The sequence below is a fragment of the Ursus americanus genome, chromosome 3 (assembly GCF_024610735.1).
Source record: "Ursus americanus isolate L20-20 chromosome 3, mUrsAme1.1.p, whole genome shotgun sequence".
Taxonomy (NCBI): domain Eukaryota; kingdom Metazoa; phylum Chordata; class Mammalia; order Carnivora; family Ursidae; genus Ursus; species Ursus americanus.
In genome coordinates this window covers 36,191,403-36,206,506 of record NC_142129.1, presented here as the reverse complement: position 1 = coordinate 36,206,506, position 15,104 = coordinate 36,191,403, and the positions used below count along the sequence as shown (strand labels likewise).

The window sequence follows — 15,104 nt, the reverse complement described above, 5'->3', positions numbered from 1 at the left end:
TCAAGAGGAGTGTTTCAAGAGAATATAAAGACTTTAATAGTATATAAAATGAAAATTAAATCATTTTAGGAGAATATTAATAGAAGTAATTTTTTCTTTTAACTAGCAGCATTTGACTACTTGCTATGTGCCAGGCACTGTCTTGGATATTTATATGAAGTCATTTACTCTTAACCATATCCATGTGTCACAGATTTTATCATTATCCCCATTTTGGAGATTTGGAGACTAGGCACAGATCTTTTCTCAGAGTCACATAGTTAGAGGAGGATACTTAACCTGTGTGTAAGTTTCCTCCAATTTTTTCCTCAGTTGAAATGAGGTACCTACCTACCTCTTACTTTTTTGGTTGGGTTTTTGGTCAAGTAATGGTGATGAATTCGTAATCTATTCACTTTGCCTGTTTTCTTTTATACTAAACTAGAAAGTGAGTCAAGGTCAAAGTAAAGCTGACTTTAATAATCTCGTCAAGGGCTCTGACCCACAACCTTAGCCTTCTTAGCCCTGTATGCTTTCCCACTGAGATAAATAGCCCACAACAAGAAGAATAATCTAAAAAACAAAACCTAAAATGTGTTATGATTAGCTGTGGCATTTTGGAAAAGATATAAACTCACCTTAGAAAAGGATTGAAGAAGCTAATAAAGTCTCTAAAGATGTAAAAGTGTCCTAACGTAGAGATGTGCTTACCGGAAGTATCAACCTTAATACCATCCTGAGTATTGTTGTAGATAAAAGGTATCATATATAGAATGAATATATAAAAGACTGTTCCAAATACTAATACTGTGTAGTTAGAGAAAAATGAGGGTCAGAGATTGCTCAGCATCATTTTAGTTTCCTTTTAGAGCCCATTAATGAAAATACTTAATATTTCACAAAAATATTTAATATGAAGAATAAATTCTTCTAAAAGTTTACTTAAGCAATGAATAATGACATTGCTCTGGTTTTAAAAAGGAGAAAAAAATTGCTGAGACACTCGCTGTGTATTCCTTTCAGGGAAAAGGCTGACATGTGTGATGAATGTGAGGCCAAAGAGAGAACTGTTGTATTAGTCGTCAGGGTCTACACATCCATTTCTCACATCCTCTTCCCTGCAAGAAGCACTTCCATTGGCTTCATACATTCTACACACATTGGAGTGCCTTCCAGTTCCAGACATTAGTGGAACAGGAAGAAAAATATTATAGACAAGGTGGTTGATTTAAGTCACTACTCAAGAGAGCTCAGAGGTCAAACGAGAGACCTACATGTCAGCACATAATTTCAACACCTTGGGTTGGGGTGTACAAAGTTAATGCTTGGACCTCTCCTGTAGCAGATATGTACCCACAGAGTTCCTCAACTCTACTCTGGAGCAGAATCTCCAGGCAGCAGTGATGGCAGTATCCAGGATATTCCTGGCAAGATGCACTCTAATAGTCATCAAGGGCGGGAGAGCTAAGGCACAGAGGGTGTTTTTGGCTCTCCTCTGAGCTCAGCAAATTGACAGTTTTCCTTTTTCTTCCTTAGGTGAGATAATTTCCATAATTAAAAGTTCATATCAGTTTTTGAATAATAACAGACTTGCAAATGCATAAAAAGTTACTATGCATAGTCTAGATTACCTACTACGGGTTCTTTCTTTGTTTTCTCACAAACAGAAGTGTTCAGTGAATAGTAGAGATGGTCAAGGGGACAATTTCCCAGGCAGTTTCATGTTCAGATGCCCCTACCATCATCACTGAGCCTTCAGCTACCTATTCCTAAGGCATTCATGTTTCAAGCCCTGAGTTTTCCTAAAGGGAATTATTTTTGCAGTGGTTTTACCATTTTTTATTTATGTTGTTTTATTCTTAAAGATCTACAAAGCCATTTGTAACAAAAGTAAGCTTTTAACCTGTTTTTCATAGTTTTAGTATAGTTCTTTCTAATGAAATTAGTTACATTTGGAACACTTCTTTAAAAAAAATGATTTTATTTATTTGAGAGAGAGAGCACGTGCGCACAAGTGGTGGGGGTGGGTGGCGTGGGGAGGAGAGGAGGGAGAGAAAAAAGCAGGCTCCCTGCTGAGCAGAGAGCCAGACACAGGGCTCCATCCCAGGACCCTGGGATCATGACCTGAGCTGAAGGCAGACACTTAACAGACTCAGCCACCCAAGTGCCCCCATTTAAAAAACTTCTCAATAACTAGAATTTAAATAAAAACTTGAAAAAAATAAAACATTTCTCTTTCTCTGTTTATAATGGGTTTTTTGTGTAAGTACATATAAGTGTGTGTGTGTTGGAGCGGTGAAGATGCTAGGTGAAGGGGATTTCTTTTTTTTTTATGTTTTTCTTGTCCACCCTCTCATTGATCATAAACCATCTGATGTAGGGGTTGAGGGGGTGTGCTGAACATCTTTCCTGACATGCCTTCCAAACTTGTTTTTCTTGAAATCTTTGCTTTCCTAACATGATTCATTACCAGGCACAGCATCTTAATTAGAGAGTTCTGTGCTCTTCTTTTTTTTCTTTATGGGTCTTATTCCTATAATAAATCATATATATTTGACTATACAAGGCAGAGCATTCTAGGAAAGTCTGGGCTAGTATCACATGCAAACCACTTGTTTCTTAATACAGTAATGAACACCAAGTTCCATTTTCTTCCCAAATGGTAAATGGTCAGTGCTGTTGCCTAGGAAAATCCCTACATGTTATACTGAATACTCAGAAAGTTGCAAAATAATGCTTTAGGTTTGGAAGTTTGACACTGAAAGATATTTTATGTCTCTTTGGCTAACACATTTATTGATAAGCAACATTTGTCCATATCATTGAAAATGGTAATACCACAGGTGGTATTTCTTTGAATAATGTCCTACAGCAATGACCTTAAAGTATAAGTCCGGAGAGATCAAGTAATCCATGAGAGATTTAATTCATCACCAGAAATTCCAACTAACAAGGATCCTGTTGGCAGTGTTGAAACCATTCCTGGTTTCCGTAATGAGGTTCAGACACTTCATGACAACTCTGGGAAGTATGTTATAGAGTCCAAATTAACTATCTCTAATGACATTATGTAAATCTCTGCGGGTCTGAGTTTATGCATCATTTAGCTGATAGATAATGACAGCTTCAAAACCTCTCATTAAGTTGATGAATGATAGATTTTCTTTTTTCCCTAAATCATAATGGACCTTGTAGTTCTTTGTTTTTGCTTAAATGAATACCTTTTTGAGAAAAGAAAAAAAGTTCAAAACTGAGAATAAATTTTAGTTATTTTTTTCCAGAGGAGGAATATCAAACAAGAATGTAGCAGGTCAGGTTGGGCTGGACTGTAACGATAGTTTAGCTGCTTGCAAAGGTGTCCATTATTGTTCTACATCCTTCTTTAGTGCACTGTCTACTTTTGCATGGCACAGTGAGGAAATTGGATGGAGAAAGAAGAAAAGATAAGGAAGAGGAACAAATGACTCAAGAATAGAAAAGATATTCCTGCTCATTACTCCATAAAGTTTTGCTGAAACTATGACTAAATTTGCCAGACACAGCCCTACATGGGTGCAACTTCATGAACTGTAAGAGATAAAAGGGATTGAAGTAGATATTTGAGTGCTTACTCTTGCCTGCTACCGTGTACTTTATATACAGGGATACTTTGTTTTGTTGTACTTCGCTTATTGTGCCTCGCAGATTTTTACAGACTGAAGGATTGTGGCAATCCTGTGTTGAGCAAGTCTATCTGCGGCACTTTTTCAACAGCATTTGCTCACCTCATGTCTCTGACTCACATTTTGGTAATTCTTGTAATACTTAATTAAGATGTATACACTGGTTTTTTTAGACGTAATGCTTGCACACGTAATACACTGCAGTGTAATGTAAACATAACTTTTATATGCACTGGGAAACCAAAACATTCATTTGACTTGCCTTACAGTGGTAGTCTGGAACCAAACCTGTAATATCTCTGGGGTATGCCTGTATATGAACTAATTTATTTAATCACCTTACAAAAACCTTTTGAGGTAGGATCTAAATTGGCATTGAAATTTTAGACTTTTTCAGTTACGATTCAATTTAAAAAATACTTTCTAGGGGTGCCTGGGTGGCACAGCGGTTAAGCGTCTGCCTTCGGCTCAGGGCGTGATCCCGGCATTATGGGATCGAGCCCCACATCAGGCTCTTCCCCTATGAGCCTGCTTCTTCCTCTCCCACTCCCCCTGCTTGTGTTCTCTTTCTCACTGGCTGTCTCTATCTCTGTCGAATAAATAAATAAAATCTTTAAAAAAAATAAATTAGGGGCGCCTGGGTGGCACAGCGGTTAAGCGTCTGTCTTCGGCTCAGGGCGTGATCCCGGAGTTCTGGGATCAAGCCCCACGTCAGGCTCTTCCTCTATGAGCCTGCTTCTTCCTCTCCCACTCCCCCTGCTTGTGTTCCCTCTCTCGCTGGCTGTCTCTCTCTCTGTCGAATAAATAAATAAAATCTTTTTTAAAAATAAATAAATAAATAGATAAATAAATAAATAAATAAATAAAATTAAATAAATAAATAAATAAATAAAAAATACTTTCTAGTACTTACTGTATGCCTGGCTCTGGAAATGGAACAATGAACAAAGTCCATGTCCTCATGGACAATTCTGATGGAGAAAACGATTAGCAGATGAGAAAACAAATAGATACACAGAACTGATTTCAAGAAATGATTGATGTTTAAAAAAAATAATAAAACATCATAGGGGAATAAAAAATAAGTGGGAGGAGGGGTGTTGTTTTAGAGGAGTCAGAAGAAGAGGTGGTCACATTTCAGCAGATGCCCCCACGACGGAGCCACACAGTTATGTGAGAGAGCAGTGTTCAGGAAGACGTTGCAACAAGTCCGGAAGTAGCCGGTGGAGGTGAGCTTGCTCCGTTCAAGGGATAGCAAAGACCCTGATCTGTCTGGAGCAAACTGAGCCAGAGAAAAAGTGGTGGGACATAAGGGATGGAGAAGGAGCCGGGGCACAACACACGCAGGTCTTACAAGCCATGATAAGGCCTCTGAATTTTGTTCTAAGTGTGGTAAGAAGCCATGGGAGGGTTTATACAAACAGGGAAGTGTCCTTTAGAAAGATCACTGGCTGCTGTTTGAAAAATAGACTGTAGGGGACCTCAGGGAGAAAGAGTCCAGCTAGGTGGGTGTTCATGGGCCCCATCAAGAGATATTTTTGGTTTTTTAAAAAGGTTCCCAAGAGATTCTAATGTGCATCCAGGGTTGAGAAACTGGTTTACATTTAAGAGAAAGGAATTTGATTAAAAGAATATCACTCCTTCTCCAAAAAGAAAAACATATTAAAAGCATTTTAGGATACAGCCTTCCTTGTCACAGAAATAACTGTTTTAATAAATCCTACTTGTATTGATTTAAAACCAGTGAATATGGGTTTTTAGTGGGGTTTTCTTTATTTTTTTAACTTTGTGTCTATTTTCTCTCTCCTTTCCCCTCTTCCCCTGCTCCCTTCATCTCCCTAATTTCTCTGTTCTTCCCACAAAAGGAACTTGGAAAATCATGGGAGGAAGTTCAATTGGAAGATGATCGGGATCTGCTAGACCATCCGGAAGAGTAAGACTTTTTACAGCTGCTAATTAATTGCTGTGTTTTAAGAGTAGGAAAACATTTATCTAGTTTGGTTTAAAATGTTTATTCTAAAGTGAATAGAAATGAAGAAAACTTTCTGAGTCATGCATTCGTCCATGTAATAGTCCAAAAACTTGAATTCAAAGTGACTTTGACATAAAAATCACTAAAGCAACTGTTATTCCAGCTAAATAGTGTTTTGCCATTAAAACTGTTAATTGAGGAGTGCCTTGGTGGCTAAGTCGGTTGAGCATCAGACTCTTGGTCTTGGTTCAGGTCCTGATCTCAGGGTCGTGAGATCAAGCCCTGCATCAACCTCCATGCTCAGTGCGGAGTCGGCTTGCACCTCTCCCTCTGCTCCTCCTCCTCCTCTCTCTCTCAAATAAATAAAATCCTTAAAAATAAATATATAAATAAATTAATAAAAATGAAATTTTAAAAGTTTTTTTAAAAACTGTTAATTGAACACACAAGTAATATATAATGCCGAGAAAAATACAGGCCATTGCTGTTTTGCTCACTTGGCTGGTGCCCAGATCCTGAAGTTTTACAACCTTTGAACTCTCCATGCTGCTTGTCATTGGAGTAGAGATTATAATGGAATTAATGTTAACCTTGTTCCGTGTTCATCCCAATTGACCTAGTTAAAACATTCACAGCTTCTTTTCTTGGAATTACAAGCTCGGGAAATGTTCTTTTCAACCTAAAAGGATTCCCTGTTATTCATCCTCTTTTCCTTCAAAGCTGCTTGGCCTTTTTTCTCTCCTGGGATTTCAGTTTTCCCGGCTTCGGAATGACAAGAAGTTGGCAGTGTCTTAAAAATAAATGCATGGGATGGGGGGTAAGCAGGAATGGTAACATGGGTCCTGTATAGTTTTTGACTTCTGTTTACCACCACCAGATTTAACATTTGCCCCATTTAAAATGATCAGTATTTCCTACATGAAGGATATATGGTTTGCCTTTTTAAAACGCGCCATTTGTCATGCAGAGACACACTCCCAACATCGCACCTCACAGCATGTGTACTTAGTGGTTGTGCCTAATGAGAGAGAGCATCGCATCTACTGGTATGCCTCCTTTGCAAATTAAACCTAGTTGTGTCAGAAAGACATTATACTGATTCTGTAGTAAAATAGCTGCTCAGAAGAGAAGCAAATAGAAGAAAAGGGAGCAGCACCTGTTCGCTATTTATATTAATTTCATGGTGCTGCTTTGAATTTCAAAAGCTATATCAAAAAGTCATAATATGATGTGACAATCTTTACAAAAATGTCAGAGTTGAAAGAGATTGGCAGGGTTTCCCAGGGAGGAGGAAGTAATACCAAGTGACTGCATAGTACACCCTCTTAATGAGGGAATCTCTCTATTTCCTGTTTTCTTTTTAACACAGTGACTGGTCTGATTGGGAAGAACGCCCTGACTCTGCTGTCTGCCTGTTTTGTGAAAAGCAAGCAGAAACAATTGAGAAACTATGTGTCCACATGGAGGTGAGATACTTTTATTCATTTGAATTTTGTTTTGTTCTGACAGGGAAACTGATCATGATTGTAGTCTTATCAGCTTTCATGTTTAATTTGTCATTATCCCATTCCTAAAAGTGCTGTAAGTGGAGCACCTGGGTGGCTCAGTTGGTTAAGTGTCCAGCTGTTAGTTTCAGCTCATGGTGTGAACTCAGGGTTGTGAGATTGAGCCCTGGGTTGGGCTCCGCCCTCAGAGTGGAGTCAACTTGCAAGATTCTCTCTCTCTGCCCCTCCTCCTGGGCTCACTCGTGCCATGTCTCTCTCTCTCTCTCTCTCTCTCTCTCTCTCTCTCAAATAAATAAATCTTTTATTAAAAAGAAAGTGCTATAGGCAAAACAGAAGAGACAGGCCAGATCCTTCAAGGAGAACTAGAACTCAGGACAATTTAGTACCATGAGCAGGACCTGTGCAAACTGTTACGGTAGGATTTCACAGACCACTGAGGTGTTTATGAGATCATTCTAGTTTAGAATGTGGGGCCTATAGCCATGATTAGCAGTACTCAAGATATGGACAGGTTCTGAGTCTTTTCCCCCTGCTTCCTGTGCTGGTGAATAGGGAAAGCAGGAAGGGGGAAAGTTCCCTTCACAAAGCCCTTGAGGGAAATGGGGCAGGACGGCACAGGGGATGTAGGGGCAGAGAGGGTATAGGGTGTGCTTGTACAGCTCCTACAGTTACAAGGATTTGGAGGGAAGAAATTTGAAGGTATTTCCAGTTCATGTATTACCTTCAGGATGCCATTTTTATGTTATAATGAAGCTTGAAGCTAGTAGTTCTAAACCTTTTTTCACCCCAGTGTATCTGAGAGATGACACACTCCCAACATCTCTGATCCTCAGCTGGACAGTGGGGGTGAAGAGGGGGAACATCTGATGAGTCATGACAGTATTGCAGCTTGGGGGTAGAGGGGTGATTTAATAAAAAAAAAATATTACTGGATGATTCTGATGTGCTGTCCCTACCCTCCCCCAGCCATCTCTGCCAACAGTGACGCAGACTAACCTGTTTCACCCACCTTCTCCCCACTCTCATTCAGAAACACTGTTCTAAGTTCCATAAAAAAAGAAAAAAACTAGGTTTGTGAAAGGCCATGAGCATTTACCCCTATGAAAGCAGAGAGTCGTTTTCTCTGAAACAGGTTGCTAATATTATGTATGTATAGTTTCCAGTGTTTAAATTTAATTCGTAATATCCTAATATCTTTGAATTGAAAGGAGTCTTAATACCCCTACGCTGTGTAGGAATTTCCTTTGCAACATCCTTGACCTGTGTCCTCAGCCTCTGCTCAGTCACTTTCAGTCCTGAAGTACCATAGAATTCCTAATTATCCTGCCTCTGATGTTACACTGAATGCCTTCTCATAGGGAGTTAGATGATCTTTATTCTCTGTAAGCTTTTAAGTTCAAACATTTACCCAGATGGACAGTTGCACGAGTGGAACAGAATAAGGCTGCATTGTAAAAGTCAAAAGACATGTAATTTATGGGAAGGTGGCAGTGAAGAGAAATTTGCATTAAACAGTGTATTTAACAGCATAAAATGAAGAGCAGATTTGTAAAATGACCTATCTGCTTGTGTGTATCCATAATTCTAGTCCAGGCGCACAATATAGTAAGTAGGGCCACATCTTACTAGAGACTGAGGACACTTTTGTCAGACTGCAGAATGCATACATAGTAAATTGTGAAAACTGTAGATACAAACTGTGAATAATTAAAATGTTTTAACTGATTGGCATGACTTGTTTGGACTGTGCTTTAAAAAGTAATTGGATGTGATGGGGGGAAGCAGTTATATTTCGAATACTTCAGAAACAGAACATGATGAACTGAGACTGAGTTTCGACAGTGTTCAGACTCCTATGAATAAGCTGTCTGTTTATAACTTCAGCCTGAAAGATTAAATAACTTATATGCTCACAGATATTCATTCCTTTTTTTAGGATGCTCACGAGTTTGATCTCCTCAGAATAAAGTCAGAACTTGGTGAGTTTGATTCAGAAGTTGTTTTCCATGATGCTGCGTTTTTATACACCATCCTGTAAATGATGCCTGTATTCAGTAGTCATGATTGGAGAATGCACAGCCAAAATGTGTCTCTCCACAGATGGTCTCAACGGGACTGCCTGAAGCAGTGATTCACAACCATTTTGAACTGTAATATTCAAATATGGTTTTTTATTTCATATGGTCTTTCTTCTTTCCTATGTATATGAACGCTTCAAATAAAATAGAAGTTAATAGTATCTATTATAAAGAAAGTAGAAGGAGCTAACGGAAAGACCATGGATTTTAAAGTCAGACTAGAGTTCATATTCCAGCTCCAGCACTTACTGGCTGTGTGACATAAGACCTCAGGTCAACAGAATGTGAAGGGAGTTGGTAATGTATATAAAACACCTAGCTGTACTGCTTGGCAGTGTAGCTAGATGATTTATCACAGATGGACCCAATTGCATCATTCTCAGTATCAGTATGATGGAAAGATTAGGGGCATAAAGATGTAAATTACCGACTTGCTAATGGATCAAAGACAGTAGAAAGCCCACTTGCCACACCTCATCTTACTGACTACTTTCCTAGACTCTGGAATGTGTTTCTTTACTTTGCTGTTCTCACGGACACGTATACATGTCAAATGCTGGCTCTACCACCCACTACCTGTGCAACCTTGGACAGTTTCCTAATAGATAATGTGGATATGATAATATTACCTATGTGGTAGAGTTTTGCAAGAATTAAACATATTAATGCATGGAAACTGATTAGAACAGTGCCTAGCATGTAAGCCCTATGTAAGTATTGGCTGTTATTTGTTTGGTATCTATTATTCTTTATAATCGTACTGCCTCTTCAGGTTCATTAATAAAGACAAGTGGCTCGGGCACTTGGGTGGTTCAGACAGTTAAGCATTTGACTTTGTCTCAGGTCATGATCTCAGGGTCCTGGGATCGAGCCTCACCTCGGGCTCCATGCTCAGCGCAGAGTGTGCTTCTCCATCTGCCCCTCCCCCTGCTTGTGCTCACTCTCTCTTTCTCCCTCTTTCAAAAAAATAAATAAAATCTTTTTAAAAAAAGAGAGACCTGGCTCTTTTAAAAAACATTATAACAGTACAAAAATGGGCCTGACCAGTTGTCTAATGATTGTATAAACTGTCATTTTCAGGATTAAATTTCTACCAGCAAGTGAAACTGGTCAATTTCATTCGGAGGCAAATTCACCAATGTAGGTGTTATGGCTGCCATGTGAAATTCAAATCCAAAGCAGAGTTAAGGACTCATATGGAAGAAGCTAAACATACATCACTGCTTCCTGAAAGAAAGACATGGGATCAACCAGAGTGAGTACTACTCAACCAGACATAGACTTCTTTGCTTCATATCCCTTATTTGTTCCTTTATTCAGTTTCTCCAAACCTAAATAAAGGAGAAACATACCTGTGGAGAAAAAAGTAAAAATCTTCAAAAAGCAATTTTTAAAGGAATCTCGCTTTTATAAGTGTAACCAGCTCTTAGATTTTGTGGTATGAAGATAAAGATGTAGATATAGAAATATAGACGTTTTTCATTGTATTTTGTTAACAGAATATTGTAAGCATTTTTCTGTATCTAATACGTATTGACTGTGTCATTTTTAATGGTTGTCAAATATCCCATTCAGTAGATATACCCTAATTTGCTAGATATTGAGGTTGTTTCTTACATTTTACTCTTATAAATAATAGTACAGTGAGTATCCATATGCCTACATTGTTGCACATTTATCCAATTCTTCATTTAGATAAACTCCTAGAAATAAAATTACTCTGTCGAAGAGTACACAACTGTTAGGGCTTTTGGTATATATTTTGCATCTCCACACTTCATAAATGTTAAGCAGTTGCTCCACTGATATGTATTATGGAGGTGGTATCAGACTCCCAGGTATCCTTTGCCAGTTCAGCCATCTGGGCTGGTTCTCAGAGCAGTCTGGACAATCTCAGCTGAGAGAACCTCTGAGAGCTTGTAGGGTTCTAGCTGCCTGGAGGTTCTTCTCTTCTTAGGAAATGTTAAATAAGCACCACCACCACCTCCCCCCCGCCTCTCCCCCAACACTAGCCCCAAAGCTCTGGATTTTCCTCTAGAAAATCCCAGATTTCAGGGCACCTGGGGGGTTCAGTCGGTTAAGTGTCCAACTCTTTCTTGGTTTCGGCTCAGGTCATGACCATGCATATGGTCATGAGATCGAGCCCCACATCAGGCTCTGCACTCAGCATGGAATCTGCTTGAGATTCTCCCTCTGTCTCTTCCCCTCCTCACACTCACTCTCTCTGTCTCTCTCTGTCTCCTCTCTCTTGCTAAAATAAATAAATAAATAAAATATTTTTAAAAAGAAAGAAAGAAATAAAATCCCAGATTTGTGAGAGGCAAAGTCGGTCCTGGATTGCCTGAAACCCTGTTCCTGTAATTCTTCTTGAATAAATTGAAATCTTTAGAGATACTCCAGAACTAACTCCTAAGTGTGTCCAGAAAAGAAACCAGAATAATAGACTGAAAATTCTATAGGTGTTTTAATTTTTGATCACCTAGAATGAAGGAACCAGTAGTGATTAGGTTGGGAAGAACACGCACACATTCAAGGGAAACAGTGTTTTCATCAGATACTTAAAGGATTCATGTATGAAAAAGTAGCCATATTTGAGTTTTGGTAATCTCTAGGAAAGACCTGGGACCTTTGAATAGAAATGAAAGGGATGTCATTTTTAGCTTCATCCATGGCGATATGTTTAATAACTAAAGCTGCCCAGTACTGGAGTAAGCTGCCTTTTCAGATAGTTTTTGTGGGAATATCAAGCACAGGCTGAATGGGTAGCTAGCAAGGATACTAGTAAGACTGATGTCAGCCAGTAAAGGTCAAAGTAAACATAATTCAGAAGTTGTTTCCCATACCACCTTTGCAAAATGCTGCTGGAATTGTTGACAAGGAAACCTAGCAAAATTACAGTAATGTGTATGTTCAACTGCCTAGAAACTTGGCTGGATAATTTATAGTTTGGTTATTCAATATATCTGTGGTTGTTTTCAGGTACTATTTTCCAACCTATGAAAATGACACTCTACTGTGTACACTGTCTGACAGTGAAAGTGACCTGACAGCTCAGGAACAAAACGGAAATATTACCGTCATCAGTGAAGATACGTCTAAACTGCATGCTTTGAAACGAAGCAGTATTTTGAACCAGTTGCTACTACAAGAGGGCTTGAAAAACTAGAAGAAAATGCTGCAGAAGCAACTTTTCATATTTTTCTTTCATGAGTCAAACTCAGAAAAATAGTTTAAAATTTGAACATCATCAAAGGATTAGTCCTCGGTGAAATAAAATTTTTAAAAAGTACTTTGCAAAAAATAAAATGAGGACTTTTTGTATTTTTGGCTATAAAGTTTTACTATGTAATCATTATAAATGATCTCATCTCATTAGGCTCGATTATCTATGATAAGGAGAACATGTGGGGCACGTAGCTGGCCCAACTGGTGGAGCATGTGACTCTTGATCTCGGGTTCATGAGTTTGAGCCCCACGTTAGGTGAAGGGATTGCTTAAAAAAAATTTTTTTAGTAAGGAGGACATGTAAATCACAAAGAAATGAAATGTTCAATTTATTTATAAAGTTAGTTTCAGCCAGTAATTTCAATTTCCTCCCCCACAGGCTTTCTTCATCTAACAAGTCAGAAAATTTGACTACATTGGGTTAACTTTAAATGTAGTGACCAAAAGAGGAGCCATAAAAGAAAGGAAAAATGGTCAAAGACCTGGCAAATGCATGCACAAAGTGTAAACTATTTCAGAAAAGTCCAGATCCGGCTATATTATCATTACTGCTTTCTGCCTAGAGTAACCAAATCCCTAGAAATGGGCATCAAGCCTCTTGTCTTCTACAATGTACATATCATTAGCAGATCAGTACCATTTTTAAAAAACATAAACGCAATACCATTTTATTATCTAAAAATTACTAAGTTCTTAATATCCTGTTTTCAGTTTTTCCTAGCTGTCTCAAAATGCCCTCTTACTGTATTATTAGTTACAGGACAAATACTGTATACTTCCTAATTAGATGCACTGAGGATGACAAAACATGATGCTTGAGGATTCCTCCCAAAAATGCATAACACAAATATAACAAAGAAACATTAATCAAACCCAAGTTGAGGGACAGTCTACCCAATAATTGGCCTTTTTTCTTCAAAAGTCAAAGTCATGAAAAACAAAGACTGAAATACTCCTCTAGATTAAAGAAAACTTCAGGGATAATACTACATGTAATCCTGGATTGGATTCTGGACGAAGAAAAAATTTTCTTTTGCTGTAAAAGATCTAGTGGGACAAATGGCATACTTTTAATAAAGTCTGTAGCTAATGTTAATGGTGTTAATTTCCAGATTTTGATAATTGAACTGTGGTTATGTATGAGAATGTCCATGTCTTTAGATAGTACACAGTGAAACTTACAGGTAAAGGAGTATTTTGTTTTCAATTTACTCTCAAAAAACAAATGTGACTATGTAGAGAGAAAAATGCTCAAGTGAATGTGTTAAGTTGTTAACATTTGGGGAATCTAGGTGAAGGTTATATAGCAATTCTTTGCACTATGGCAAATTTTCTGTAAGTCTAAAACTCCTTTATAGTTGGTTTGTTTAAATCAGGTCCCATGGGGCACCTGGGTGGCTCAGTTGGTTGGGCGGCTGCCTTCGGCTCAGGTCACCATCCCAGGATCCTGGGATCCAGCCCTGTGTTAAGTCTCCTTGCTCAGTGGGGAGTCTGTTTCTCCTTCTCCCTCTGCCCCTCCCCCATCTTGTGCTCATGCTCTCTCTCAAATCAATAAAATCTTTAAAAAAAAAAAAAAAGAAATCAGGTCGCAGGTCAGGTCAGATTCATACATTGCATTTGGTTGGTATGGTTTTCAAGGGTCTTGTAATCTATACGGTTCATGCTGCCTTCCTCTTAAAATGCCACTTTTTTGTTAAAGAAACTGAACCCTTTGTTTCACTTTCTGAATTTGGATGATCATATACCCTTTGTGTCATTTAACATGTTCCTCTATCACCCGTTTTTCCTGCCAACTGGTAGATTTAATTTCCAGTGAATTTGTGTTCAAAAATTTGTACAAATAATTTATAAGAAATACTGTTGCTTTTGCATCACATCAGGCACATACTATCCCTTTTGCCAGTTTTAGAGATTTTAGAGCTGATAGTCCCCTCAGGTATTATGAGTCAATGCATCATTTATAAAGTTCCGCCTCGGTCTTTTATCTAACTCATTTAGTATTCACGGGTAATTGTTACCTATTATTTTTTCTAGTGGCCGCAAAATTATGATTTTCTAATGCTATCATTTATTTTACAGTGAGTTCTTTACACAGCACGTGTGCTATAGAGTACTGGAGTTTGAAGTTCTAGTTTTCAGCTGTTAATATCAGCCTATGTAGGCAGTGCCCAAAGACTAATCTTGAAGTCATGTGGCCTGTCAAGAGTTTCAAGAGTCATCCCCCACCATGTGATCCAAAAGTGACTGGATTTGTAACTCTTAGAGGCTCTGACCCATGGCTTTAGATTTCCAAGCCTCCAACTTTGCAGACACCTACACAAGTCTTTTATTAAACACAAAGCACAGGACACCTGCGTGGCTCAACTGCTTAAGCCTCTGCCTTCAGCTCAGGTTGTGATCTTAGGGTCCTGCCATCAAGCCCACATCAGGCTCCCTCTCACTCTCCCTCTGTGCTCACTTTCCCCTTCTCAAATAAATAAATAAAATCCTTAAAAAAACAAAAACAAAACAAACAAAAAAACAAGAGAAAAGGGGCACCTGGGTGGCTCAGTTGGTTGAGCATCCAGCTCTTGGTTTTGGCTCAGGTCATGATCTCAGGGTCATGAGATAGAGCCCCACTTTAGGCTTTGTGCAAAGTGGGGAGTCTGCTTGGGACTCTCTCTCTTTGCCCCTCTCCCCATCT

General features: G+C 38.6%; 1 protein-coding gene across 2 annotated transcripts in view; it reads left to right on the top strand.

Annotated features, from left to right (window-relative positions):
• Positions 1-13,517, top strand: part of ZNF277 (zinc finger protein 277) — a 103,898-nt gene extending 90,381 nt beyond the window's left edge. For both annotated transcript variants that reach the window (XM_045792822.2, XM_045792823.2), the window contains exons 8-12: positions 5,507-5,574; positions 6,983-7,079; positions 9,055-9,097; positions 10,277-10,451; positions 12,176-13,517. In XM_045792822.2, the coding sequence (XP_045648778.2) occupies positions 5,507-5,574; positions 6,983-7,079; positions 9,055-9,097; positions 10,277-10,451; positions 12,176-12,362 (570 nt within the window). In that variant the 3' untranslated portion in view covers positions 12,363-13,517. The remainder of the gene's footprint in view (positions 1-5,506; positions 5,575-6,982; positions 7,080-9,054; positions 9,098-10,276; positions 10,452-12,175) is intronic.
• The last annotated feature ends 1,587 nt before the right edge of the window (positions 13,518-15,104 follow it).